This window comes from Arachis ipaensis, chromosome B02, assembly GCF_000816755.2.
Source record: "Arachis ipaensis cultivar K30076 chromosome B02, Araip1.1, whole genome shotgun sequence".
Taxonomy (NCBI): Eukaryota; Viridiplantae; Streptophyta; class Magnoliopsida; order Fabales; family Fabaceae; genus Arachis; species Arachis ipaensis.
In genome coordinates, this window is record NC_029786.2 from 78515940 (window position 1) to 78542159 (window position 26220).

Here is a 26220-nt window from a genome sequence, read left to right on the forward strand (position 1 = left end):
TTTAAGTTTTAGAATGAACATCAACATCTAATATTTCTCATTTTGAAAACTAAAAAAATTTACAATAATATCATACTTATCATATTTTATTCAATTTGAAATTTTTGGGATCATTTTGAGTGTTTACCCAAATTATTGTCTATATTTAAGATTATTTTTATTAAGTAACATCATATATTAACAAATTTTACTATCCAAATCTTTTGTTTTAAGTAATAAAAATGTTGCAATATCCATATTTAATTTTCCACAACATTTCATAACATCCAACGATTGTAACATCTAAAATTATCTAAAAATTTCGTTAAGTAACTAACACTCAACTAGTCAATTACCAGCCAATCTGTTATTAATTGGTAATTTTAATTTTTAAATTATTATTAATTAATAATTATTTAAAATTTATTTTTTTTAAAATATAAAATCAATAATTATTGATTATAGTTGTTTAAAATTAACTAGTTATGAGTTATTTATCTATATTTTTCCTAACTGAATTATATAGAATATGTAATATATTTATTAAAACAACAAAAATCAATTTTATTAACAAATTTTATAATAATAACATAATGACCACTATATATCTTATGTTTTTACAATTGTATAATTATTACTGAAATTTTTTAGCAACAAAATATAAAATAGTTAATGTTCAATCATTAATAAATATATTAACAATTTTTTTTATGCCACTGAAAATAAAATAAACGGGTACTAAAAGTGATTTTTTTACTAGGTATGTGTGTATTGAGTCTTCAGTAATGCTATTGGTGTTATTCATTTTCTTTGTTCAATAAGGTGACTATATAGCACTATATATAGGTATATACCTTAGCTTGAATGACTTATACATAACACACTTGACAAACCTAAATCTCACATTTTCTGCCAAGAATTCCAACCATGGAAGAATTCCAAGAGTACATTCAACTTTTTTTAATTTGGCTAATCTCCACAATTGTGATTCGAGCTATTCTCATAAGACACCACAACAATGGCGACCAACATCATCAAAATCCACCAAACCCACCAGCACTACCCATCATTGGACACCTTCACCTAATCTCTTCATTACAACATCAAACCTTGCACAATCTCTCAGCCCGCTATGGACCCATCTTTCAAATCTTTCTCGGCTCATTCCCTTGTGTAGTAGTTTCTGCGCCAGAAATCGCCAAAGAATTTCTCAAAACTCATGATTCTTCTTTCTCTGGCCGTTTCGTGAAGTCGAGCGCACAATATTACATGACTTATGGCTTAAAGGGGCTGGTACTCACCCCTTACGGAAGCTACTTCAAGTTCATGAAGAAGCTCTGCATGGCAGAGCTTCTTGGCAAAAGAACCCTAGACCAACTTCTTCCTTTAAGACGTGAAGAAACTCTGAGGTTCCTCAAACTCTTGCAGAAGAAAGGGGAAGCTGGAGAAGCTGTTGATGTTAGTGGTGAAATCATTACTCTCACTAATAGTGTCATTTCAAGAATGACAATGAGCGTAAGGTGTTGCGCAGAAGGAGGCGGCAGTTTAGTTGACAGTGAAGAAATAAGAAAGATGGTGAAAGACATTACCGAGGCTGCTAGAAAGTTTAATAATGTTTTAGATTTTATTTGGTTATTTAAGAATTGGGACTTGCATGGGATAAATAAGAGGGCTAAGGAGATTAAGGAGAGATTTGATTCAATGATGGAGAGAGTCATTAGGGAGCATGAATTGGCCAGGAAGAAAATGAAGAAAGAAGGAGTAGATGCAGGTGGGAGAGTGAAGGATCTACTTGATATTTTGCTGGACATACTTGAAGATAATAAGAAAATTGATGAGATACAATTAACTAAAGAGAATATCAAGGCTTTCATCTTGGTAAGAATATGACTCATCACACACGCATACACACATATTTATACGATAGAACCACTAACATTTTGAGTCATATTATTAGAAGTTCATCAACTATGAACAATCAACTAATAATTTAAGTAAGATAGGACACATATCTGTATATTCCATTCATTGTTGTAGCATATGTACGCCTTGAAATGTTGTCACGTGCTTGTCTTTGTCTAAACATTGTTCCTAGAAAAAATCACCAATATCAATTTTATTTAAAATAAATTAATTAAGATAGTCCAATTTGTTGAAAGAGATCCCAAGAAAAGGAAAGTTTCTCTAAAAATTTTCTATTTTAAAAATTTGAATTTGATATATCTTTTATTAAAGAACGATGGCATACACTACCCTAACTTTCAATCCTAATGGTTTGATTCATAGATATATTATTGTTATTAAACATGTAATATATACTATGTTATGTTAAAATTAAAATGGGAGTGAACACACAGTAATATCTCATTGACTTATTGGTCTTGATAAGTATTGGGACGTATAGCTCCTCGAAATGTTTATTTCTTACATTGTATTACACCAATCATTTAATATATAATCTAGAATATAAATGATCCACCTAACTAGGAGCTCTTAATTCTTCGAGTACACAATTATAAACATTTTAATATCATATTGATCATATCATCATATGTTACATATGCAGGACATATTCGTGGCAGGAACTGACACATCAGCTATAAACATCGAATGGGCTCTAGCAGAATTGATCAACAACCCGAATGTGATGGAAAAAGCAAGAAAAGAAATCGATTTGGTAACTGCAAACAATAGATTAGTACAAGAGTCAGATCTCGCTAATCTTCCTTATTTACAAGCCATAGTTAAAGAAACCCTAAGACTTCACCCTGTAATTCCACTTCTAGCAAGACAATCAACCTCTAAGACATCTGTTAATGTTTGTGGCTATGAAATTGTATCAAAGTCCATATTATTTATTAATTTATGGTCTATGGGTAGAAACCCCAAGATTTGGGAGAATCCACTTGAGTTTATGCCTGAGAGGTTCATTGATGAAGAAAGACAATTATTAGATTTGAGGGGTCAAAATTTTCAATTATTACCATTTGGGACTGGAAGAAGAGTGTGTCCTGGAGCTTCACTAGCACTTCTAACTGTACCCAGTACTCTTGCTGCTATGATTCAGTGCTCTGAATGGAAGGTTGATGGGAATTTTAGTATGGAAGAGCAACCTCATAGTGGCGTCACACTTGCTAGGGCTCATCCTTTAATTTGTGTTCCTGTGCCTCGCTTTCATCAATTGAGCTATCTTGGAGAAAATTAGTTATTTTCTATACATATACACACTAGTTTGAAAATAAAAACCATGTTGAATGGTGTAATAGATAGCACTCCTCATTTCAATGATATGGTTGGGTATTGATCTATATAAATAGAAATGATGAACATCTTGCTATTAGGTATTTACTTCAACTTTGTATGCTTTGATCTTATAACTAATAACATACAAGTAATATATTTGTCTTCACTTTTTTTCAATAGAAAATTTATCACATGTTTCCACACGCTTAAATAGCATGGTCTAAAGTGGCAAAATCCATAGTCATTAGCCACTGTTTTGGGCTTTAATCCATGCTTTTATAATGGCCACTTATTCTGATGTGGCCATCCAATTCTCTATGGTCATGCTTTTTGAAATTTATTGTGGTGCTATATTGTTGATGTTGCTTCTAAAAGCCAAAAGCCTAGCGTATAATGTGGACTTTCGACTATGATTATAAAGTAAGGAGGTTTTCTTATACATAAGGTCACACTTAAAAAAGTACACCTTATGAAAACGGACAACACTTTATAAATACTTTTTTTTGTTGCCACATTTAAAATAAAACTTATGGCAAAAAATATGAACAAAGCGTACCCTAACGAAAACGTGGTATTTGGGTTAATAGTGGCAATGTGTAGCATATCTCTCTCACCATTTTTGGATGAATCTTTATCTTGTTCATTTATTTTGCTTCAATTTTACCTTCTACTTTCTTGAATTGCTTCAAATTCTTTTGCTATTATTTTGGATGGAGATAGTATTAGTTGTAAGACTCAAAAAATTATTTAAAAAATATCCGATTTAGTTTAATTGGCTAAAGTTTGAGTTAGAAAATCTGATAACAAAATTTGAATTCCAAAAATTATTCGGGGTGAAAAAATATAATTATTTTTGAAAAAATGAATTTCTGTGTCAAAAATAATTATATACGGTTAAGTTAATCCGACGCCGCCAATAAAAAAAGTAAAAAGGAGAACGAATAAGAAATTATATATTAAAAAATTTTCTTAAATAGGTCAATAGATCAAAAGATAAAAATGTCCATCATCCACTTAATAAGCCATGTATGCTTTATTTCCTTTCTTTTACATTCAATTCTTTTCGATAGAGAAGAAAGGTTACGAAGCAGAGAAAAGAGAAGGGGACCTTAATACTATTCACACCCCCCACCTTTTTCAATTTCTTATTGTAACACCCTTTTTAATTCAATTTATGCGAAGGATCATAAGTCTATATTGTTGAGTTAAGAAATTAATTAACATAATTGATAATGACAAACATTAATTTTATTGGGCTAACTATTCAATTAGTTTTGATAATTTTCTTTAAAGTGATGCAGGCCAAAACTTAATGTTGCAGCAGCCCAAATAAAGGTAACGAAATCAGAAGCACTTATAATGTGCAACATCTACAAACAAAGTCCAAATAAAAAAATGACAAAGAAATTATATGGGCTGAATGGTAAGTGAATAAAATCCAAACTCAAGGTGTTTCTCTCAAGCTGGATCTCTCCAAGTGCTTGCCTCCAAAGCAACGTTTACTTTTTTCATTTCGGTCAGACTCAGAGAAGAGAGAGAGCTTTGTTCCTAAGTCATTCACCAAAGAAGAAAGAAAGAGAAGGACTAAACAAAAAGGTTGAGGTCTAATCACCCACATCAAACCATATCAAGCTAAGTCAGAAGCTAAAGGTGATTCATTTCCTTTTGCATGCATCTTACTTTCTTCTCTCCTTCTCCAACTCTCTGCCACTCCAATTTGAGATAAATGGAGAAAGGGATTCTGATAAATACTACTGTGAATTAAAGGCCAAGACTGTTTCTTGGGGACAAAGTAGTAGCTCAAGCGTTCAAATTTGGATTTACCATTGAAAATATTTTTCTTTACTGTTCTGAGGCATTCGGTCAAGAAAAAGGGGTCTGTCTTAAATTTCCAATTTGGGGATTAATGGAAGAATGTGAAAAGGTAAGTTGGTAAAGCACACAGCTCGAGAAGTTGATCTGGAAGAGAGCATCTCAGTAACAGACAAGGAGATACAAAAGAAAAATTTTCATGCTTCTGAAAGCAAGGAGAGAGAACCAGGGTTTGAAGTTTTTGTTCTGTGAAGTTTTCTATGAAGAGTTCATCAACTTGGACAGTGCTCTCTATTCAAAGAAGTGTTCCGCCAGAATGAGAAACTCAATCAGAGTCAAGTGAATCCGGTTCAACTTATAGCAATAGAGGCTATTGAAGCATCAATCTCCTTCATGTTTTACAGATTGTAATTTCATTTTTCAATGTATATCTTTCTGTAATTTCTTGAGTGGTCAAAAGCTGAAAGAGAGAGTTTATGAAAAAGCCAAAGAGTGATAAAAGGCTGAGTGATACACTTGAGTAAAAAGCCTAGAGTATTTCAGATTTCTTTAGGTTGTTTATTATGTCTTGTATCCTGTACCTGAGAGGTACCCCTTTCTTAGTTGGGTTAGCACTAAGAGTGAAGAGTAGGTATTAGCATAGCCAAGTCAAGTTAGGTTAGAACTTTTAAAGGAAAGGATTGTGTCAATCCTGTGGAACTGGTGTATGTAATACTTTAACTATAGTGGAAATTCCACCACTGTTGTGGTGGAGACTGGATGTAGGTTGCATTACATAAGGCAACTGAACCAGGATACATGATGGTGTCAGCTTTTCTCTTCTCTTCTCTGTTCTGTTTTCTGATATTCACGAGACAAAAAAAAAATTGTCTCATAAATTTTTCGCTGCTGAGTTCAAACAAATTCAGACTGAAAGTTTGTATTTAAAGGTTATTTCATTAAAGTAAAAGAAGGCCATAGATTCAACCCCCTTTCTGTAAGCCTTCTACAACCTTCAATTGGTATCTAGAGCCAAGGTCTCAAGAATTAAGCTTCACCGTTTGGAGCAAAGGTCCAATGGCGAACAACTTGGGTACAACCATAGTTGCCTATACTCTAACTGAAGGCCAGTCAAACAACAGGCCTCCATTCTTCAACGGGACGAACTATGCTTACTGGAAAGAGAGGATGCAGATCTTCATCCAATCCATTGACTACAACATATGGAAGATTGTTGTAAGCGGCCCCAAAATTCAAACAAAAACAAGCGTTGATGGAGTGGTGACTCCAAAAGAAGAAACTGAATGGAATGACGACGACAAGAAGAAAGTGGAGCTGAATGCTAAAGCCATCAACCTTCTTCACTGTGCTATCAACTTTGAAGAGTACCGAAAGGTGTCTAGATGCAAGACAGCCAAAGAAATATGGGAGAAACTCCAGGTTACACACGAAGGCACTAAACAGGTCAAAGAAACGAGGATCGATATGCTGCGAAAGAATATGAGATGTTTAACATGAAGGATAGAGAAAGTATTGATGAAGTGTTTGAGAGATTCTAAATCATAATCAACAACCTTGATGCTATGGGTACAACCTACTCAGAACAAACCCTAGTGAGAAAACTCCTTAGAAGCCTCACAAAGGAATGGGAAACAATAGCCACTGTCCTAGTCGAGAGTAATAATCTAATTCCCATAACGTATGATGAGCTGAGAGGAAAATTCATTGCCTATGAAGCCACACACACAAACCCGGACTCAAAGAAAAAGGGAATTGCCCTTAAGTCAAAAATAGAATCAAAAGAGAGTCAGTCTAGTGATGGTTTTTCAGATGATGAACTTGTATTTTTTGCTAGGAGACTCAGAAGGATAATGAAGAACAAAGGCAAGTACAAAGGGTCAAGCTCAAAAGAGTACAAGAAGGACATGAGCAAGGTGACTTGTCACCACTGTAAGGAAGCTGGACATTTCAAGTACAACTGTCCGAAACTCAAGAAGGAAGACAAAGGGAAGAAAGAAAAGAAGAGGGGCTCATGGCATCTTGGGAGGATCTTGAGAATGATTCGGATGAGGAAGAAGACTCCGAAAGTGAAGATAAAATCTACTTCATGGCTAGTGATGATCAACTTGATGAGGTAAATTACTATGACTTGTCCATAGATGATTTACATGTTATAATTGATGATCTCACACTAAATTCTGCAAAACTGCTGAAAAAATACACTAAATGTAAATCTGAAAAAGAAATGTTGAAAGCTGAAAATGATTTTTTGAAAGAAAAAGTGAAAGAAACCGAATGTGCTTTGAATATTATTGAAGAAAACAGATTTCTAAAATCTGAACTTGAAAAACTAAAAAGAAAGCACATTGTGGACCCTTCTCAAGAGCTTATTGCTGAAAATGAAAGATTATATGAAATGATTAAAAGACTGAATGGTGATTTGGCAAAATTTGCTCAAAGTTCTAGCAACTTGGACAAATTACTTGCAAATCAAAGACCATTGTTTGAAAAATCTGGTTTGGGATATGCGACAAAGGATGATGCAGTTTTTGATAAGTCCTCCACAAAATTCATAGCCTCTTCTTCAAAAATAAAACCTACTATCAGCAAATATGGTTTGGGATTTATTCCTACCTATGAAGAAGAATTTGAAAACTCTTTGAGGAAACTGAATCAACTTCAAAAACTGAACCTGTATCAAACAAATCGGGTCTGGGCTATATTTCAACCAATGAGGTTATTTTCAAAAACCCATATTTTAACAACATAACATCTCCTTCAAAAGGCCAAATGCGTTCGAAAATTCTGGTTTGAATGCTTTTGCAAAAAGGAATAATCACAACAAAAGGCATGTTGTTAAAAGAAATATACCTCTTCCAAAAACTAGAAAATCTCAGTCCTTTAATCATTTTTAGCATCATAAATCCTTTCAATTTCATCAACAAGCATCAGAAAATCATTGTTTTAATTGTAAGAAATTTGGTCACTCATACTCCCAATGATTCATTGAAAAAAGAATAGTAGGAAACCAAATTTACAATGTTGTCTGTGATTTCAATGCACTTGGGCAACCAAGGTGGATTAACTTCAAAGGATCCAAATTAATTTGGATACCTAAGGTTACTTGAAGTTTTAATGCAAATTTGCCTAGCATCCAAGAATAAAAGGGATATGTGGTACTTGGACAGTCGATGCTCAAGGCACATGACTGGAAGGTCAACCTTCTTCATTAAACTCAACAAGTATGATGGAGGTTTTGTGACCTTTGGAGATGATGGAAAAGGTAAAATTGTGGCTGTTGGAAAAGTAGGTAATAATCACTCTACTTTCATTGATGATGTCTTTTTGGTAAATGTCTTGAGGCATAATCTTTTGAGTATAAGTCAATTGTATGATTTGGGTTATTTGGTGACTTTCGAAAGATTGGAATGCTGTGTTGTGAATGAAAAGTCAAATGAAGTACTATTTATTGCTAAGCATTGTAATAATGTGTATGGACTTACTCTTGATGAGCTAAAAGATCAAAATGTAGCTTGTTTTTATTCTAAGGAATCTGAAAAGTGGCTATGGCACAGGAGATTGGGCCATACAAGCATGTTTCAAATAAACAAGCTTGTCAAGAAAGGTTTAGTAAGAGGTTTACCTTTGATTAAATTTGACAAGGACATCACTTGTGAGGCTTGTCAAATGGAAAAACAAACTAAGAATTTATTTAAATCAAAGGAAGACATCTCTACTAAAAGACCAATTGAATTGCTACATATTGATTTATTTGGTTCAACAAGAACTCAAAGCTTAGGTGATAAACACTATGGGTTAGTAATTGTGGATGCCTACTCTAGGTTTAGTCCAGTTTTATTTCTTGAACACAAAAATGAAGCATTTTTGGCATTTGAAATTTTTAGCAAGAAAGTTCAAAATAAAAAGAATTTAAAGATCACCTCAATAAGAAGTGATCATGAAATTGAATTTGAAAACCATTTATTTGAATCCTTTTGTGAGAAATTTGGAATATCTCACAACTTCTCGTATCCTAGAACACTACAACAAAATGGTGTTGTGGAAAGAAGAAACAGAAGCATCCAAGAAATGACAAGAGCTATGCTCTGTGAGAGTAATGTTCCAAAATTCCTTTGGGCTGAAGCGGTTAACACAGCTTGCCACATTTTGAATAGAACCATCATAAGGAAATTTCTAAGAAAACACCTTATGAACTTTGGAAAGGTCACCCACCAAACTTGAATTACTTACATATCTTTGGATGCTGAAAATCCAACACGAGACAACTCTGTTTTGTCTCATGAATCTGGAGGAAATCATGAAACCACCAGTTCTTTGAGACCTTTAGTGACTGAATCTGCCTCCAAGTCCACTAGACCTAGGGAATGGAGATTCTTAAAGAATTATCCACAAGAGTTTGTTATTGGGGATGTCTCTCAAGGTATCAAAACTTGTTCCTCCATTAGAAAAGCAAATAAAAAAATAAACATTGCTTTTCTCTCTCATATGGAGCCTCAAAACGTCAAAGAAGCCGTTGATGACCCTTTTTGGGTGAAGGCAATAGAGGATGAGCTTCATGAGTTTGAAAAGAATCAACTTTGGACACTTGTTCCAAAGCCAAATGGAAAGAAAGTGACCGGCACCAAGTGGATATTTCGGAACAAGCTAGGAGAGGATGGTAGCATTGCAAGAAACAAAGCAAGGCTAGTGGCACAAAGATGTGACCAAGAGGAAGGAATAGATTTTGATGAATCCTTTGCCCCTGTTACCCGAATGGAAGCCATAAGACTTCTTCTAGCTTATGCTGCTTATTGTGGTTTCAAATTGTATCAAATGGATGTGAAATGTGCATTCTTGAATGGTGTGATAGATAGAGAAATGTATGTGACACAACCACCTGATTTTGAAAATAAGGAATTTTCTAACCATGTCTTCAAACTATCAAAAGCTCTATATGGATTAAGGCAAACTCCTAGAGCTTGGTATGAGAGACTTAGTTCTTTTCTTTTGAAAAATGGTTTTCAAAGAGGCACCACAGACACTACTCTATTTATCAAGAATTCTAATGATTCTTTCATTCTAGTCCAAATTTATGTTGATGACATTATTTTTGGATCAGCCAATGAATCCCTTTGTACTGAATTTGAAAAACTCATGACAAGTAAATTTGACATGAGCATGATGGGTGAACTTAATTTTTTTCTTGGACTTCAAATTAAGCAAACTGAAAATGGTATTCTTATCTATCAAGAGAAGTATGCCAAGGAACTAATTAAGAAATTTGGTATGGAAAATACCAAACCCATGGGAACTCCTATGCACCCTAACTCAAAACTAGAAAAGGGAGAAACTGAGAAAGATGTTGATGAGACTAGGTATAGAGGAATGATTGGATCTCTAATGTACCTAACTTCCTCTAGATCTGACATTGTACAAAGTGTTGGAATATGTTATAGATTCCAATCAAAATCAAAAGAATCACATCTTTCTGCAGTTAAAAGGATCAATAGATATGTTCATGGCACATCAAATTTTGGTTTATGCTATCCTAAAATTAATGATTTTTCTGCAGTTGGTTATTGTGATGCAGATTTTGCTGGAGACAGAGTGGATAGAAGGAGCACATCAGGCATATGTTGTTTCCTTAGAAAGTCTCTAAATGTTTGGTCAAGTAAGAAGTAGTCCACTATGGCTTTATCCACTGCAGAGGCTGAGTATATAGCTGCTTCTTGTTGTTCTCAGCTTATGTGGTTAAAAACATAGCTTGCTGATTATAAATTAAATACTGAAAATATTTCCTTGTTGCGTGACAAGTGCCATTAATATTTCAAAGAATATAGTTTTGCACTCTAGAACTAAACATATTGAAGTGAGATTTCACTCAATAAGAGAACATGTTCAAAAAGGGGATATTAGCATTCAATTTGTTAAATCAGAAGACCAATTAGCAGATATTTTTACCAAACCACTACCTGAAGACAGATTCTGCATGCTTAGGACTAATCTAGGAATTCTAAGTCATGATTCATTGTTTGAAAATTGTTAATGTATTTGTTGAGGTTTTTGTCTCATAGGTTAGTATGAGACAATTCTGGACAAATGAAGAATCATCTCACTGAACCGTTTTGGACAGATGTGCACGTGCTGAATTATCTGGGCCAACCTTAAAGTTCAGATTCTGGGTGGTCCAACATATTTCCTTAAAATAAACCACCTCTGGGCCCAAATGAATGTTACATCACCCATGTGTTTTATTCACTTTTATTTTGTTCTTTTTTGTCCTTTAGCCAAAAGTTTTCAAACTTAAAATTAATCTCTATTTTATTTTTTAAATAAAATCAAATCACTTTTCTTTATGTTGTCAAGTCATTTCAGTGTCGAGTCATAGTGATGCAGTTACATGGGTACAAGAAACCTCCTTTATGGCAGTTACTAAACCTCTCTCTTCATAAAGCCTTCCACTAACCCTTCGGTTTCATCCCCCACTACCATTAGTGCTACACTTCATTCAAAAATCAGGGTTAAACCTAATGAGAAAGAAAACTATTCTTCAAAAACCTCCTCGTGAAAAGCCTCTCAAGCTTCCAACAAAATTAAAAGCTTCCCTTTCAACCCGTTCACGAGACCAGACGTTCACTCCCTCACCTTCTCCTCCTAACTCTCCTCCTCGCACGAACCTTATGGCGCGGACCAAGACTACACCTAGATACCCTTCATCTGCCAAGCCGACGCCACCACCAAAGGAGCCTCCTTCGAAACCAAGCACATCGAAACCCAGTACCTCAAAAGGAAAACGCCCTGCTGAAGCCGAACCAGTCTCTGAGCCAACTCAACCTAAGCCAAGGTCTGTTCCAACTCGTCCTCAGAGAGGTAAACCTCGTATCCCTCTTAAATCTGTTAGGGAACCAGACATTGATCCCTTTGCATATAAATGACACTTCATGACCTCCCACTTAAACTATAACCCTCACAGATTTAGGTCTTCCATGAATAATAATTTTTATGAAGGAGTTATTCAGTACTGTACCCTGTGTCCCTCTTTTCTTGCCGATTTACCCAATCTGAAAAAGAAAGTGTTCATACCCTAGATCGAGCTATAAGGTCTGGGTTGGACAAAAGAAAAATTTGATTGACCTCTTTAAAGGTTGGCTCATGTCACGATCTCTTCATACAAGGCTCGGAAAGAGCAAACCAGAGGCCCGCAGAGGCCCAAAATAGAAAGACCGCCGACTGCTACAAGGCGGCTAGCCCAAAAGATAGATGATCTCACCGACAAAAGATAAGATAAGATAACAAACTTATCTTAAGGGAGGTCGTTCAAACACCACTATAAATACACTAGAGCACCCAGGTATAACTCATACTCCAATTCTACGAAAAACCTGCCTAAAGCCTGTACTGCCTTAAGCATCGGAGTCTCTTGCAGGTACCACCACCCTCTGGCGAACGAGGAACAGCAGTACCCTCCACTCCAACCTGTCGGGTGCGGCTATCTTGACCTAATCAAAAGATCTCGTCCGAGATCGATTTCCTTGTTTCAGGTAACCCTCGAAACATTGGCTCCGTTGTCGGGGAACCTGAAAGTTATCCCATCATCATGGCAAATAACCCTCTTACCAACGACCACACATCCGGATTAGAAGAAGGAACGCCATGAAAAAACACAAAAGTTATACCAAACTCCCAAAAGGATGCATACCACTCCAAGGGAGGAGAGCAACCCCAGAACACGGAAATCCTAGAGGCCATTCGCAAACAGCAGGACCGCCTAAAACAGCTAGAACAAGAGGCTGAACGACAATGAGAAGCCGAGCAAAACATCCGGAGAGAGACAAGACGGCGACGGGAGCTGGAAGACAAGCTCCTAAAACTCGAAGCCGACCTGAAAATTAAAACCACGCGATCTGACCGCGAAACTAGCCCTAACAAGAACCAAGACCATTTCATGAAAGAGATCATGAAAGCTAAGGTCTCAAAAGACTTCAAAGCTCCCGACATGACCCTATATGATGGCACATCTGACCCGAGCCATCACCTCAGCAATTTTAGGAGTCAGATGTATCTCATGGACGCTTCGGACGCAACCCGTTGTAAAGTCTTCCCGACAACCCTCACCAAAATGGCAATAAAGTGGTTTGACAGCATGCCCCCAAGATCAATCACAAGCTTCGACGACCTCGCCAAAAAATTCTTAGCTAGGTTTTCCATACAAAAGGACGAAGCCAAACATGCTCTAAGCCTACTAGGAATCAAACAGGGAGATCGGAAAAGTCTCCGTAGCTACATGAAAATATTCAATAAAGCGTGCCTAGACATTCAGAATCTTCCCACAGAAGCAGCCATCATGGGACTTATCAACGGTCTATGAGAAGGGCCCTTCAGCCATTCCATATCTAAGAAACACCCCACGTCCCTGAATGAAGTACAAGAACGAGCTGAAAAATACATTAACATGGAGGAAAACTCCCGATTAGGAGAAACCTCTAAAGCCGGGTTCCCCTACTCACCTTAGGATAAAAATAAAGAGTCAAAGAAAAAGTAAGACCAATCCACAGAGAATCCCAGGAAATACCATAACTATACCCCTCTTCGAGTATCTGGTGCACGAAATTGTGATCATCAATGGCGCCAACAACTTGGTACGCACAATTGTAATATCAACTCTTTATCACAACTGCGCACAACTAACCAGCAAGTGCACTGGGTCGTCCAAGTAATAAACCTTACGCGAGTAAGGGTCGATCCCATGGAGATTGTCGGCTTGAAGCAAGCTATGGTCATCTTGTAAATCTCAGTCAGGCAGATTCAAATGGTTATAGAGGATTGATAATTAAAAGATGAATAAAACATAAAATAAAGATAGAGATACTTATGTAATTCATTGGTGAGAATTTCAGATAAGCGTATGAAGATGCTTTGTTCCTCCTGAACATCTGCTTTCCCATTGCCTTCTTCCAATCATTCATACTCCCTTCCATGGCAAGCTTTATGTTGGGCATCACCGTTGTCAATGGCTACTTCCCGTCCTCTCAGTGAAAATGTTCTACGCACGCTGTCATCGCATGGCTAATCATCTGTCAGTTCTCGATCATGTTGGAATAGGATCCATTGATCCTTTTGCGTCTGTCACACGCCCAACACTCGCGAGTTTGAAGCTCGTCACAGTCATCCCTTCTCAGATCCTACTCAGAATACCACAGACAAGGTTTAGACATTCCGGATCTCAGGAATGACTGCCAATAATTCTAGCCTATACCACGAAGGTTCTAATCTTAGATTAGAAACCCAAGAGATACACATTCAAGCTTGTTTGCATGTAGAACGGAAGTGGTTGTCAAGCACGCGTTCATAGGTGAGAATGGTGATGAGTGTCACATAATCATCACATTCATCATGTTCTTAGGTACGAATGAGTATCTTGGAGAATAAATAGACTTGAGTTGAATAGAAAAACAATAGTACTTTGCATTAATTCATGAAGAACAGCAGAGCTCCACACCTTAATCTATGGTGTGTAGAAACTCCACCGTTGAAAATACAAAAGTGATAATGGTGGTCATTGGCTTCGGCCCCAGAGAGGGAACCCAAAGAACCAAGATGAAAATACAATAGTAAAAGGTCCTATTTATAGAGAACTAGTAGCCTAGGGTTTATAGAAATAAGTAATTAATGCAGAAATCTTCTTCCGGGCCCACTATGTGTGTGCTTGGGCTGAGCATTGAAGCTTTCATATGTAGAAACTTTTCTTAGAGTTAAACGCCAGCTTTTGTGCCAGTTTGGGTGTTTAACTCCAGCTTTTGTGCCAGTTCTGGCGTTTTGCCGCTAGAATTCTTAAGCTGACTTGGAACGCCGATTTGGGCCATCAAATCTTGGAAAAAGTATGGACTATTATATATTGCTAGAAAGCCCAGAATGTCTACTTTCCAACGCAATTGAGAGCGTGCCAATTGGGCTTCTGTAGCTCCAGAAAATCCACTTTGAGTTCAGGGAGGTCAGAATCCAACATCATCTGCAGTCTTTTTTCAGCCTCTGAATCAGATTTTTGCTCAGGTCCCTCAATTTCAGCCAGAAAATACCTGAAATCACAGAAAAACACACAAACTCATAGTCAAGTCCAGAAATGTGATTTTTAAATAAAAACTAATAAAAACATAATAAAAACTAACTAAAACATACTAAAAACATACTAAAAACAATGGCAAAAAGCGTATAAATTATCCGCTCATCAGTATCCTTAGTGGACGTCTACCGGAAAATATGCAACACAGAAAAAATTCTACCTCCTTGCCCAATTAAACATAAAAGGGGAGAAAGTCAGACCGAATACTGCGAATACCATAGAAATTACGGACACCCCACTAATGAGTGCTACGACCTGAAGAACGTCATAGAAAAGCTAGCCAGAGAAGGGATACTAGATCGATTTCTAGACAACAAAACAAATGAACCAAAAAAGAGAAGAAGAGATGAAGAGGGAAGATGAGATGAATGTCCCCCTCACACCCCAGAAAGACACGTTCATATGATCAACAGAGGATTCACAGGAGGAGGAATCTCCAAATCATCCCGCAAAAGACACCTCAAAGAAGTATATCACGTCGGAGGAGAAGACAGGTCGCCCGACCTCCCCACTATCACCTTCACTAAAGAAGACGCCACAGGCATCATTTATGGGCATGATGACCCCGTGGTCATTACCATCGCATTAGCTAATGCCAACCTCCACCGAACACTGGTTGATCAGGGGAGCTCTGCAGACATCCTATTCAAATCTGCCTTCGATAAACTCGGACTACAAGAAAGAGAGCTCAGAACATATCCCAAAAACCTGTTCGGATTAGGAGATGTCCCGATACAGCCCCTCGGGTACATCCCACTGCACACAACCTTTGGAAAGGGAATCCGGTCCAGAAAACTGAGCATAGACTACATCGTGGTCGACGTGAACTCTGCATACAACGCCCTTATAGGTCGGATGACCTTAAATCAGCTCGCCGCGGTAGTCTCCATTCCTCACTTATACATGAAATTCCTAACCCCAGAAGGCATAGTCACTATAAAAAGAGACAAAAAACTCGCACGACGCTGCTATAACGAAAGCCTGAACCTTAAAGGCGACCCCAGAGGAAAAGAAGCCAATACCGTCAAGCTCGGGGGAACCCAGGCTCGCAAAGAATTTCATCCTCAACCAGAAGGTGAGACCAAAGAGGTCCAAATCGGAGACACCAGAGATAAAACAACAAACATCGGTGCAAACCTAAAAGAAGACCTAAAGGAGCTGCTAATAAAGTTCCTAAAGGACAACTCCGACCTCTTCGCTTGGAAGGCCACAGACATGCCCGGCATAGATCCCGAATTAATGTGCCACAAACTGGCGGTATACCCAGGATCCCGACCAGTCCAACAGAAGCACAGAAAGCTCGGGCCAGAAAGATCACAAGTTGTGGAGGAACAGGTACAAGCCTTGCTGGAGGCAGGTTTCATAAGGGAAGTTAAGTACCCCCTATGGCTGGCCAACGTCATACTGGTCAAAAAGCCAAATGGAAAATGGCGGATGTGCGTTGACTACACCGATCTCAACAAAGCCGGCCCTAAAGATCCTTACTGCCTCTCAAACATCGACACCTTGGTCGACGCCTCGTCAGGGTACAAGTACCTCTCCTTCATGGACGCCTACTCAGGGTACAACCAAATCCCAATGCATCAACCCGACCAAGAGAAAACCTCGTTCTTAACCCCAAAAGCAAACTACTGCTACGTTGTCATGCCGTTCGGACTCAAGAACGTGGGGGCTACATATCAGAGGTGGATAAACAAAGTATTCGCCAACCACATCGGGAAGTTGATGGAAGTCTACGTAGATGACATGCTAGTAAAAACCCAAAGGGAAGAAAAGCTGCTATCCGACCTCGCCGAAGTATTCGGCACCATAAGAAAGGATGGGATGAGACTAAATCCTACAAAGTGTACTGTCGCGGTTGAAGCCAGGAAATTCCTAGGGTTCATGCTCACTCAAAGAGGGATCGAGGCAAATCCAGACAAATGTCAAGCTATACTCAACATGAAAAGCCCGACCTGCGTCAAAGAGGTACAACAGCTAAACGGAAGGCTAGCGGCCCTATCTAGGTTCCTAGCCAGATCGGCCATAAGATCTTTCCCTTTTTATGTAACCCTAAAGAAAGGAAAGAAGTTTGAATGGACCCCAGAATATGAACAAGCCTTCCAAGACTTCAAAACATTCCTAGGGCAACCACCTATCCTGACCCGACCTCGACAAGGAGAAGAATTGATCCTATATCTTGTCGTGGAAAGCCGGGCGATAGCCTCAGCCCTAGTAAGAGAAGATGAGAACGGACAACAACCCATCTACTTTATCAGTAAAGCCTTACAAGGGGCCGAACTAAACTATCAAAAAATTGAAAAGTTTGCCTACGCCCTCATGCTTACTTTCCGATGACTTCGACCATACTTTCAAACCCATACCATCAGAATACGGACCAGCCAACCCATTAAAGGTATCCTGCAGAAAACTGACTTAGCTAGAAGAATCCTACAATGGGCGGTCGAGTTGTCCGAATTTGACCTTAAGTACAAAGCTTAGACGGCCATCAAGTCTCAATACTTGGCCGACTTCGTCGTAGAGTACACCGAAACCCCAGGAACCCCCATCGACTGGAACCTCTACGTTGATGGTTCATGAAACAAAGTCGGAAGCGGAGCGGGCGTTATCCTAGAAAGTGATCAGGGAACCCAGCTCGAACTTTCCTTAAGGTTCGAGTTTCCTGCGGCAAATAACCAAGCCGAGTACGAAGCCCTACAGGTTGGTTTAAAGTTGGCTAGGGAAGTCGGAGCTCAAAAGCTTACCATCTTCAGTGATTCACAAATAGTCACCTCGCAAATAGAAGAAAGCTACCAGGCAAAGGATCACACCATGAAAAAGTACCTAGACAAGACCAGAGAACAGCTCGAAAAATTTATGAAATATGAGATCTGACATATACCTCGGGAACAAAACGCCCGAGCTGATGCACTCTCGAAACTAGCCAGCACCAAACCAGGGGGCAACAATAGAAGCCTCATCCAAGAAACACTACAAAATCCGTCAGCCTCGGAGGAAGAGAAGGTCCTAAACATATCAGAGCAGGACTAGGGGTGGATGACTCCTATAATCAGCTGCCTCAAATTTAAAACACTCCCCACAGATAAAAAGGAGGCAAAAAGGCTCGTATGAGAAGCACAGTATTACACCATAGTGCGCGATGTCCTATACAGAAGAGGAATTTCAACACCCCTCCTAAAATGCGTCCCGACCTTCGCCACAAAGAAAGTCATAGAAGAAGTCCACAGTGGCATGTGCGGCAACCAATTCGGGGTGCGAGCTCTTTCTAAAAAGGTACCCGGAGCTGGTTTTTACTGGCCGACCTTGCAAAAAGAAGCAACAGAGTTCATCAAGACATGCCCCCCATGCCAGAAGCACGCCAACTTTCATATCGCCCCACCCGAAGAGCGCATCTGCGTCACTTTACTCTGGCCGTTCGTAAAGTGGGGGCTCGACCTCCTCGAACCATTCCCCCAGGGATCAGGGCAAGTCAAGTTCCTCATTGTAGGAATAGACTACTTCACAAAGTGGATTGAGGTAGAGCCATTGGCCGCCGCCACCGCCCAAAGAAGTTGGAAGTTCCTATACAGAAACATCATCACAAGGTTTGGGGTCCCATACTCCATCACCACGGACAATGGTACTTAGTTCACCGACACGGGCTTCAGAAACCTGGTAGCTGATTTGAAAATCAAGCACCAGTTCACCTCAGTAGAACACTCACAAGCCAACGGACAGGCGAAAGCCGCCAACAAAGTCATATTGGCATGGTTAAAATGCAAACTTCAGGACGCAAAAGGAGCCTGGGCTGAAGAGCTCCCACAAGTCCTATGGGCATACTGGACGATGCCACACTCCACCACCGGAGAATTACCCTTCCGACTTACTTACGGAATGGAGGCAGTCATTCCCGTAGAGGTAGAGGAAAGATCCCCTAGAGTGATCTTTTATAATGAGGATACCAACTCCCAAGCACAAAGGAAGAGCTCGACCTACTTCCAGAAGTCCGAGAAAGAGTTCGGATTAGAGAGGAAGCGCTAAAGTGTCAAATGGCTTTAAGGTATAACCGGAAGGTAATCCGATGAAGCTTCGCTACCGATGACCTCATTCTAATCCGAAATGATATCGGAGCAGGTCGGTCAGGAGAAGGGAAGCTAGTAGCTAACTGAAAAGGGCCATACCGAGTCACAGAAGTACTAGGAAAAGGTTACTATAGGGTGGCCGACCTCCAAGGGTGGGAGCTCCCAAGGTCATGGCATGCCTGTAACCTAAGAAGGTACTACAACTAGAAAAAAGGTCTCAGGCTAAGGCACGCTCTTTTTCCCCCTAAAAGGGTTTTTTAATGAGGCACCAGGCCGAGACCCAAAAGCTGACCGACTAGTAGGGTAAGCCCTCAAATGTACATACTCTTATTTACATTTTTCATTTTTCTACTTGAATAAAAATTTAAGATTCCCTAAAATTCCTACCAAGACGCATTAATTTATGCTAAAAATAAACGCAAAATTCATTGCCCGACCAGGAAATGTCGGTAAGGTGAAGCGATAAAGCCTAAGTTAATGCAAGAAGTTATAAAAAGTAACCCATATAAAGCGGCCTGACGAGGTCGGACTAAAATGGGATTACTAAAAATAACTTAAGAAGGCCCGACAGAGAAGTCGGACCAATGAAAGGATAACTACAAAGGGAATAACACCATACAAAGGCCAAAAAGGTTGAAAAAAAAAACCTAGGGCCGAAGTGCTTCGCTAAAGGGTACAAGTCCTAAAAAAGGGACGCTACTTAAAAAGCGAAAGCGCGACCTGGAAACAGGGCTAAAAAGTCGTCCAAATTAGCTAAAAAGAAAAGGTTCCACATGAGAACACTACCTAAAAAGTTATTGAAAATCGACTAAAAAGCCCAGACAACGAGCCGTGAGGATGGCGTCGCCAAAGCAGAAGGTTGTCAACACAACTAAGACAAGGCGTAGTCCAAAAGGCAAAGGTAGAAGTTCATGGAGCAAACACTACCTCAGAAGATGTCGGACTAGAGAGCTCCGAACATCTAAATCCCAAGGGCATAAGAACCCGCAAAGGGATGCAAACGTAAGGCCGTGCAAAGGTAGAAGAAAAAAAACAACATAAAGACGGAGGTACTTCGCTAAAACCGAAGACCCACAGTCAGACACAAAAAGATTTTGGAACATTAAAGACTCAAGGGCCACCCCACGGCAACCCAAGAATAAAAAAGTGTTTTGATTAAAGCAAAAAGTTGCCAAGAAGCAACTATAGAGTGTCAGGAAACCATCAAAACAAAATTACAAAACCAGGAGTTCAAAAAGTCCACAGGTCGGACCATATCAATACATAGTAAAAGAGAGAGAGAAATAAAAAGAATCACAAAAGATCCAGCTTTGCCCCAGTCGCTGTGTCCTGAGGGCCAGGAGGGATGACAGAGATTGGGATAGCACCGACCACACCGCCAGGTTCATTCAAGATCTCCAGATCAGGCTCTGTCTCGGGCTGGGATATCTCGGCAGGAGGGGCCTCGTCATCATCAGGGGCAGGCACAATCTTGCCATCCTCCACAATATTATCCATGCTAAACAGACTGAGGTCGGCGTCAGGAGCAATAACTCGGACTTGGGCCTTCAGATTCTCATATAAAGCAGTCATACCATTCACCACATGGCCTTGGAGCTTGGCATAGTCGTCATAAGCAGACTGAAACCTCTCCTTAGTCTCCAACAGCTCACCATAGGTCCGAGTATAGCTCTCCTTAGCCTTCTTGGCCATATCCTCAGCAAGGTTAGCAGCAGCCTCCGCGGTAGTAGCCCGAGCCTTCTCTTTCTCCACATCAAGCTCCAACCCGACATTCTTCGCCTCCAGCTCAAGCCTCAACCCAACCACCCTATCATACTCGGCCTTGACCTTCTCAAGAAAAGCACTGGTAGCATGGATAGGGCACTTCCGGAGATCCCGAGACAAAGCGGCACTAAAATTAGCTATCCGAGTGCTATTTCTGGCTATGAAGTCAAGGTGATGTAGGAAAGACACATCATCAGTCAGAACCTTGCCATAAGAAGCGATAAGCTCTGAAGCGAAAGCCACGCCATTAAAGTCTTTATCATTCAAATCGTAAGTCCTGTAAGTCCTCGGCTTCTTGGGAGGAGGGTAATAAACCTCAATTTTGTGGTTTATCTTGTGCTTAATTTGGGAGATTTTATCAACTTTTCTCACATTTATTCAATGAAAGAGCATGGTTTTGTAATTCTCCCTAAATTTGTGCTTAAGTGTGAAAACATGTTTTTTAGGCCTTAAAATAGCTAAATTTAACTCACTTTAATTCCATTCGATGCCTTGATATGTTTGTTAAGTGATTTTAGGTTTGCAAGGCAAAGATTAGATTGAAAGAATGAAGAAAAAGCATGTAAAAAAGGAGAACTCATGAAGAAATGAAGGAATCGCAAAGCTGTTAATCCTGACCTCTTTGCACTTAATCGATCATAACTTGAGCTACAGAAGTCCAAATAATGCGGTTTTAGTTGCGTTCGAAAGCTAACATCTGGGGCTTCAAAATGATATAAAATTTGCCATAGTTGCCTGGCGTTTAGTAATGCGTACGTGTGGGAAGTTGCACGTGACTCATTAAAGGCAACTCGTGGCCAGCGATTTCTAAGGCATTTTGGGCCCAATCCAACTCATTTATGATTCTATTGAACCCAAGGATTGAAGGAGGAATGAACCAAGTAGTCATAGTTTAGTTTTTATCATGTTTTAGGATAGAATTCTAGAGAGAGAGGCTCTCTCCTCTCTCTAGATTTAGGATAGAAATTAGGATAAGGTTAGGTTAATCTCTCTCAAATTTCCCTTTCAATTCTGGTTTTGATTTCAATTCTCTTTATATTTTAGTGTTCTATTGTCTTAATATTTTTAGTTTCTCTTGTTAATTTCTTATTTTGCTCTCTTTTATGTTGATGAACCATTGTTGGATCTTAATTTCTTTTAATGCAATGTTATGTTTCCATGTCTTCTTTTATGTTTACCTTTATTGCTATTGTTGATTTTTTGCTTATGATAGTTATGGGTTTTGTTAATTCTTGCATTTTGTGATGTTTACTTTTATTGTACTCTAGGTGTTTAATGAAATGTTTCCGATGATTATGGAGTAGTTTTCTTGACTCTTGGCCTAGGCTAAGGGAATTGGGTAAACTTGAGTCATTGGGTCTAATTGATTTGGTGATTTGAAACCCTTAGTGGTCAATTTGATAACCATTGACACTAGCCTACTACTAAGTTAATTGGTAGCTAGGTTAGGACTTATGGATTGATGTTGATCAAGCCATTTGATATACTTCAAGTATAGAAGTAAACTTGATGAGCTTGGTTCTTCATAATTGTCAAGATATGGTTTGTTGATAAGGATGGTGATCTCAATTACCTATGTCTAGCCAATAGTTCTTTTCCTTTCTTTATTAGTTAATTTTCATTTACTTTCTTACTTTTATACTTCTCTTGCCAATTTGCAAATCAAACCCCCTTGCATCTTCATAGCCAATAATTAAACACTTCATTGCAATTCCTTGTGAGACGACCCGAGGTTTAAATACTTCGGTTAATTTTTATTGGGGTTTGTACTTGTGACAACCAATATTTTTGCATGTGAGGATTCTTTGTTAGTTTAGAACTATACTTGCAACGAGATTTCATTTGTGAAATTCTAAACCATACAAAAAATCCAAACATCAAAATGGCGCCGTTGGCGGGAAATTGCAATGGTGTTATATTATTAGCTATTGTGAATATTGTGAATATGTTTGCCTTTTGCTTATTTGTTAGTTTTTGTTAGCTTTAGGACTTTGTTGCTTATTTTTGTTAGCTTTTGTTTTTATTTGCTATTATGAATTCTCACCCCTTTGGCTATGAGTTTGGATCAAATTATGTTGTAGGGAATGGGAGCTACAATGACAATATGCACCAAGGATGGAACAATCAAAGATGGAAGGAGCCTCAAAGGATTGATCACCCTTCTTGGCAACAACCTCCGGTTCCTTATAGGTATAATTCTAATCCTAATGCATATCAATCTAATGGATGTGGTAACCCTCACTGTGGTTGTCAACGACCACCACCACGTGCCTATGAACCACCCCCTCAACATGGTTTTGAACCATCATACTCACAAGCCCCATACCACCAAAAACCTCCATATGGCCCTAATCCTTATCTACCATACCAACCACCTTATGAGCCATATGAACCATACATAGAACCACAACAATTTCGAAACAACTACTCCCAAGAACCACCTCCATATACACCATCTCCATACCCTTACCAAGAAGAACCACCTTCCAATTATGAGCCCTTTCTCCCAAACAATGGACCCTCTCTTACACCACCTCCAATGGACCAATCTCCCCAACACCTAATGCGAGAGCAACAAGAACTTCTAGTTAGGTGTATGAATCATGAAGATGAGTTCAAGGAGATAGAAGCCAAGATTGCTATCGTGGCGGACGCCGTTAGCAACATGTATTCATCCTACCTAAGCTCGCGCGATCAAGGCACTCCCATTGTTGAATGTGGAGAAGCAATCAAGGAGCATAATGAGGAGGTGAGTTTGGAGCTTCAAGGTGAAGAAGAGGAGTTGAAGCAAGGAGTGCAACAAGAGGAGAGGGTAGAGATGATTGAAAATGAAGGAGAGGTTAAAAACCTAGGAGATGTTAAAAGTCCATGGGAATGTAGCATTAGAGAGCCCTCTTTCAAGAAGCTTGATATTGATGTTAAGAAGGGTGTACAACCTCCAAGGCATATCATGGTGGAAAACTTTGAAGAGGTTGATCAAGAGATGGATTCAATCATTGATGAATTCTTATGTACAATTGAATCCTCCCCCATTGGGCTTGACATAAAGATTAAGGAAGAAGATACCTCACCTCCCATACCCTTGGTAAGTAATGAAGAAGAGATTGAATTGGAAGGAAGCTACCAAGAGGAAGAGGTTGAGCAAGAAACAAGCTCCGTCATTGAAGACAACTCTACACCAAGTGACATTGGTGACTGTTCATACCCTGGGTCGAGCTATCCGACCTGGGCTGATTGAAGACAAAGTGACCGACCTCTTCAGGTCAGAACACCCGACCTCTTCTTTAAAGAGTTCGGCCAAATCGCCACAAGAAGCCCAAGAGAGCCCAAACAGAGGAACATAGCCCAATCTAAAAGCAGCTACAGCCTAGAAAGATAAAGGCGGTTCCCCCTAAAGATAAGGTGACTTCACTTAAAGATAAGATAAGATAACTAACTTATCTTATCTAGAAAGGTCAGCCTACACCACTATAAATACACTGGAGCACCCAGGTATAACTCATACTCTGATTCTACTAAAAACCTGCTTAAAGCCCATGCTAACTTAAGCATCGGAGTCTCTTGCAGGTACCACCACCCTTCGGTGACGAAGGGTCAGCAGCACCACCAGGTCCAACAAGTCGGACACGACAGCTCCGGCCATCACCACAGATCTCAACCGAGATCAACCTACAGTTTCAGGTAACCCTCAGAACATTGGTGCCGTTGCCGGGGACCTGGAAGTCATCCCATCATGATGGAGGACAACCTTGACAACGACCACAACTCCGGTTTGGAGGAAATAACTCCGCTTAAAAATACGGAGGTCATATCAAAGGAGGCACCCCAAAACAAGGGGGATAAACAACCCTCCAACACAAACACAGAAATCTTAGAAGCCATCAGAGAACAACAAGATCATCTCAAACAGCTCGAACAGGAGGCTGAACATCAGCGAGAGGCTGAAAGAGACCTCCGACGAGAAACTAGGCATCACCGAGAACTAGAGAACAAACCCGCAAAACTGGAAGCTGACCTCAAGACCAGAACTGCTCACCCCAACAAGGAAGATAACTCCCACAAAGACCAAGATCCCTTCACCAAAGAGATCATGAAAGCTAGAGTCCCAAAGGATTTTAAAGCTCCCGACATGATTTTATACGACGGTACCTCAGATCCAAGCCATCATCTCAGCAATTTCAAAAGCAGAATATATCTCACTGATGCCTCAGACGCCGTTCGGTGTAAAGCCTTCCCAACTACCCTGGCAAAGACAGCAATAAAGTGGTTCGACAGCTTGCCCCATAGATCCATCACCAGTTTTGACAACTTAGCTAAAAAATTCCTTGCCAGATTCTTTATCCATAAGGACAAAGCCAAACACGCCCCGAGCCTGTTAGGGATCAAGCAAGGAGATCAGGAAAGCCTTCGCAACTACATGAAAAGATTCAACAAAGCGTGTCTCGACATACAAAGTCTGCCAACAGAAGCAACCATCATGGGTCTCATCAATGGCCTACGAGAAGGACCTTTTTGTCACTCCATATCAAAAAAGCATCCAACATCTCTGAACGAGGTACAAGAAAGGGCTGAAAAGTACATCAACATGGAGGAGAATTCTCGATTAGGAGAAACCTCGAAATCTGGATTCTCCTACCCCTCTCGGGACAAGGATAAAGAGTCCAAGAAAAAAGAAGATCAATCCAGTGAGAAGCCTAAAAAATACCACAACTACACCCCTATTCGGGTATCTCTTGTGGATGTTTACCGAGAAATATGCAACACTAAGAAGATCCCACCACTTCACCCAATCAAAAGCAAAAAAAGAGGAAAAAGTCAGACAGAGTACTGCGAATATCATCGAATCTACGGACACTCCACCAACGAATGCTACGACCTAAAGGACGTCATAGAAAAGCTAGCTCAGGAAGGAAGACTAGACAGGTTCTTGGCCAACAAGACCGACGAGCCGAGGAAGAGAAGACGAGACCAAGAGGTCGGACGGGCTGAACGACCATCCTGTACCCCTGAGAGACATGTACATATGATAAATGGAGGATTCGCAGGAGGAGGGATCTCTAAATCATCTCGCAAAAGACACCTTAAAGAAGTATATCATGTCGGGGAAAGAGAGAGGTCAACCGACCTCCCCACAATTACCTTTACTAACGAAGATGCAATAGGTGTTATCCCGGGACATGATGATCCCATAGTCATTACCATCATATTGGCCAACGCTCATCTTCACAGGACACTAGTAGACCAAGGAAGCTCTGCGGATAT

At 39.5% G+C, this 26220-nt stretch overlaps 1 protein-coding gene across 1 annotated transcript; it reads left to right on the plus strand.

The window, feature by feature from the left end:
• On the plus strand, nt 869-3363 carry LOC107627424 (cytochrome P450 93A3-like). The gene is made up of 2 exons (XM_016330256.2): nt 869-1857; nt 2546-3363. Exons 1-2 carry the CDS (start codon nt 907-909, stop codon nt 3182-3184), a joined length of 1590 nt encoding a protein of 529 aa, XP_016185742.1. The 5' UTR covers nt 869-906; the 3' UTR covers nt 3185-3363.

Coding starts and splice junctions, on each gene's coding strand:
- LOC107627424 (XM_016330256.2), top strand. CDS start 907: ATGGAAGAATTCCAAGAGTACATTCAACTTTTTTTAATTTGGCTAATC. Junction 1,858..2,545: donor ATATCAAGGCTTTCATCTTG/GTAAGAATATGA, acceptor TTACATATGCAG/GACATATTCGTGGCAGGAAC.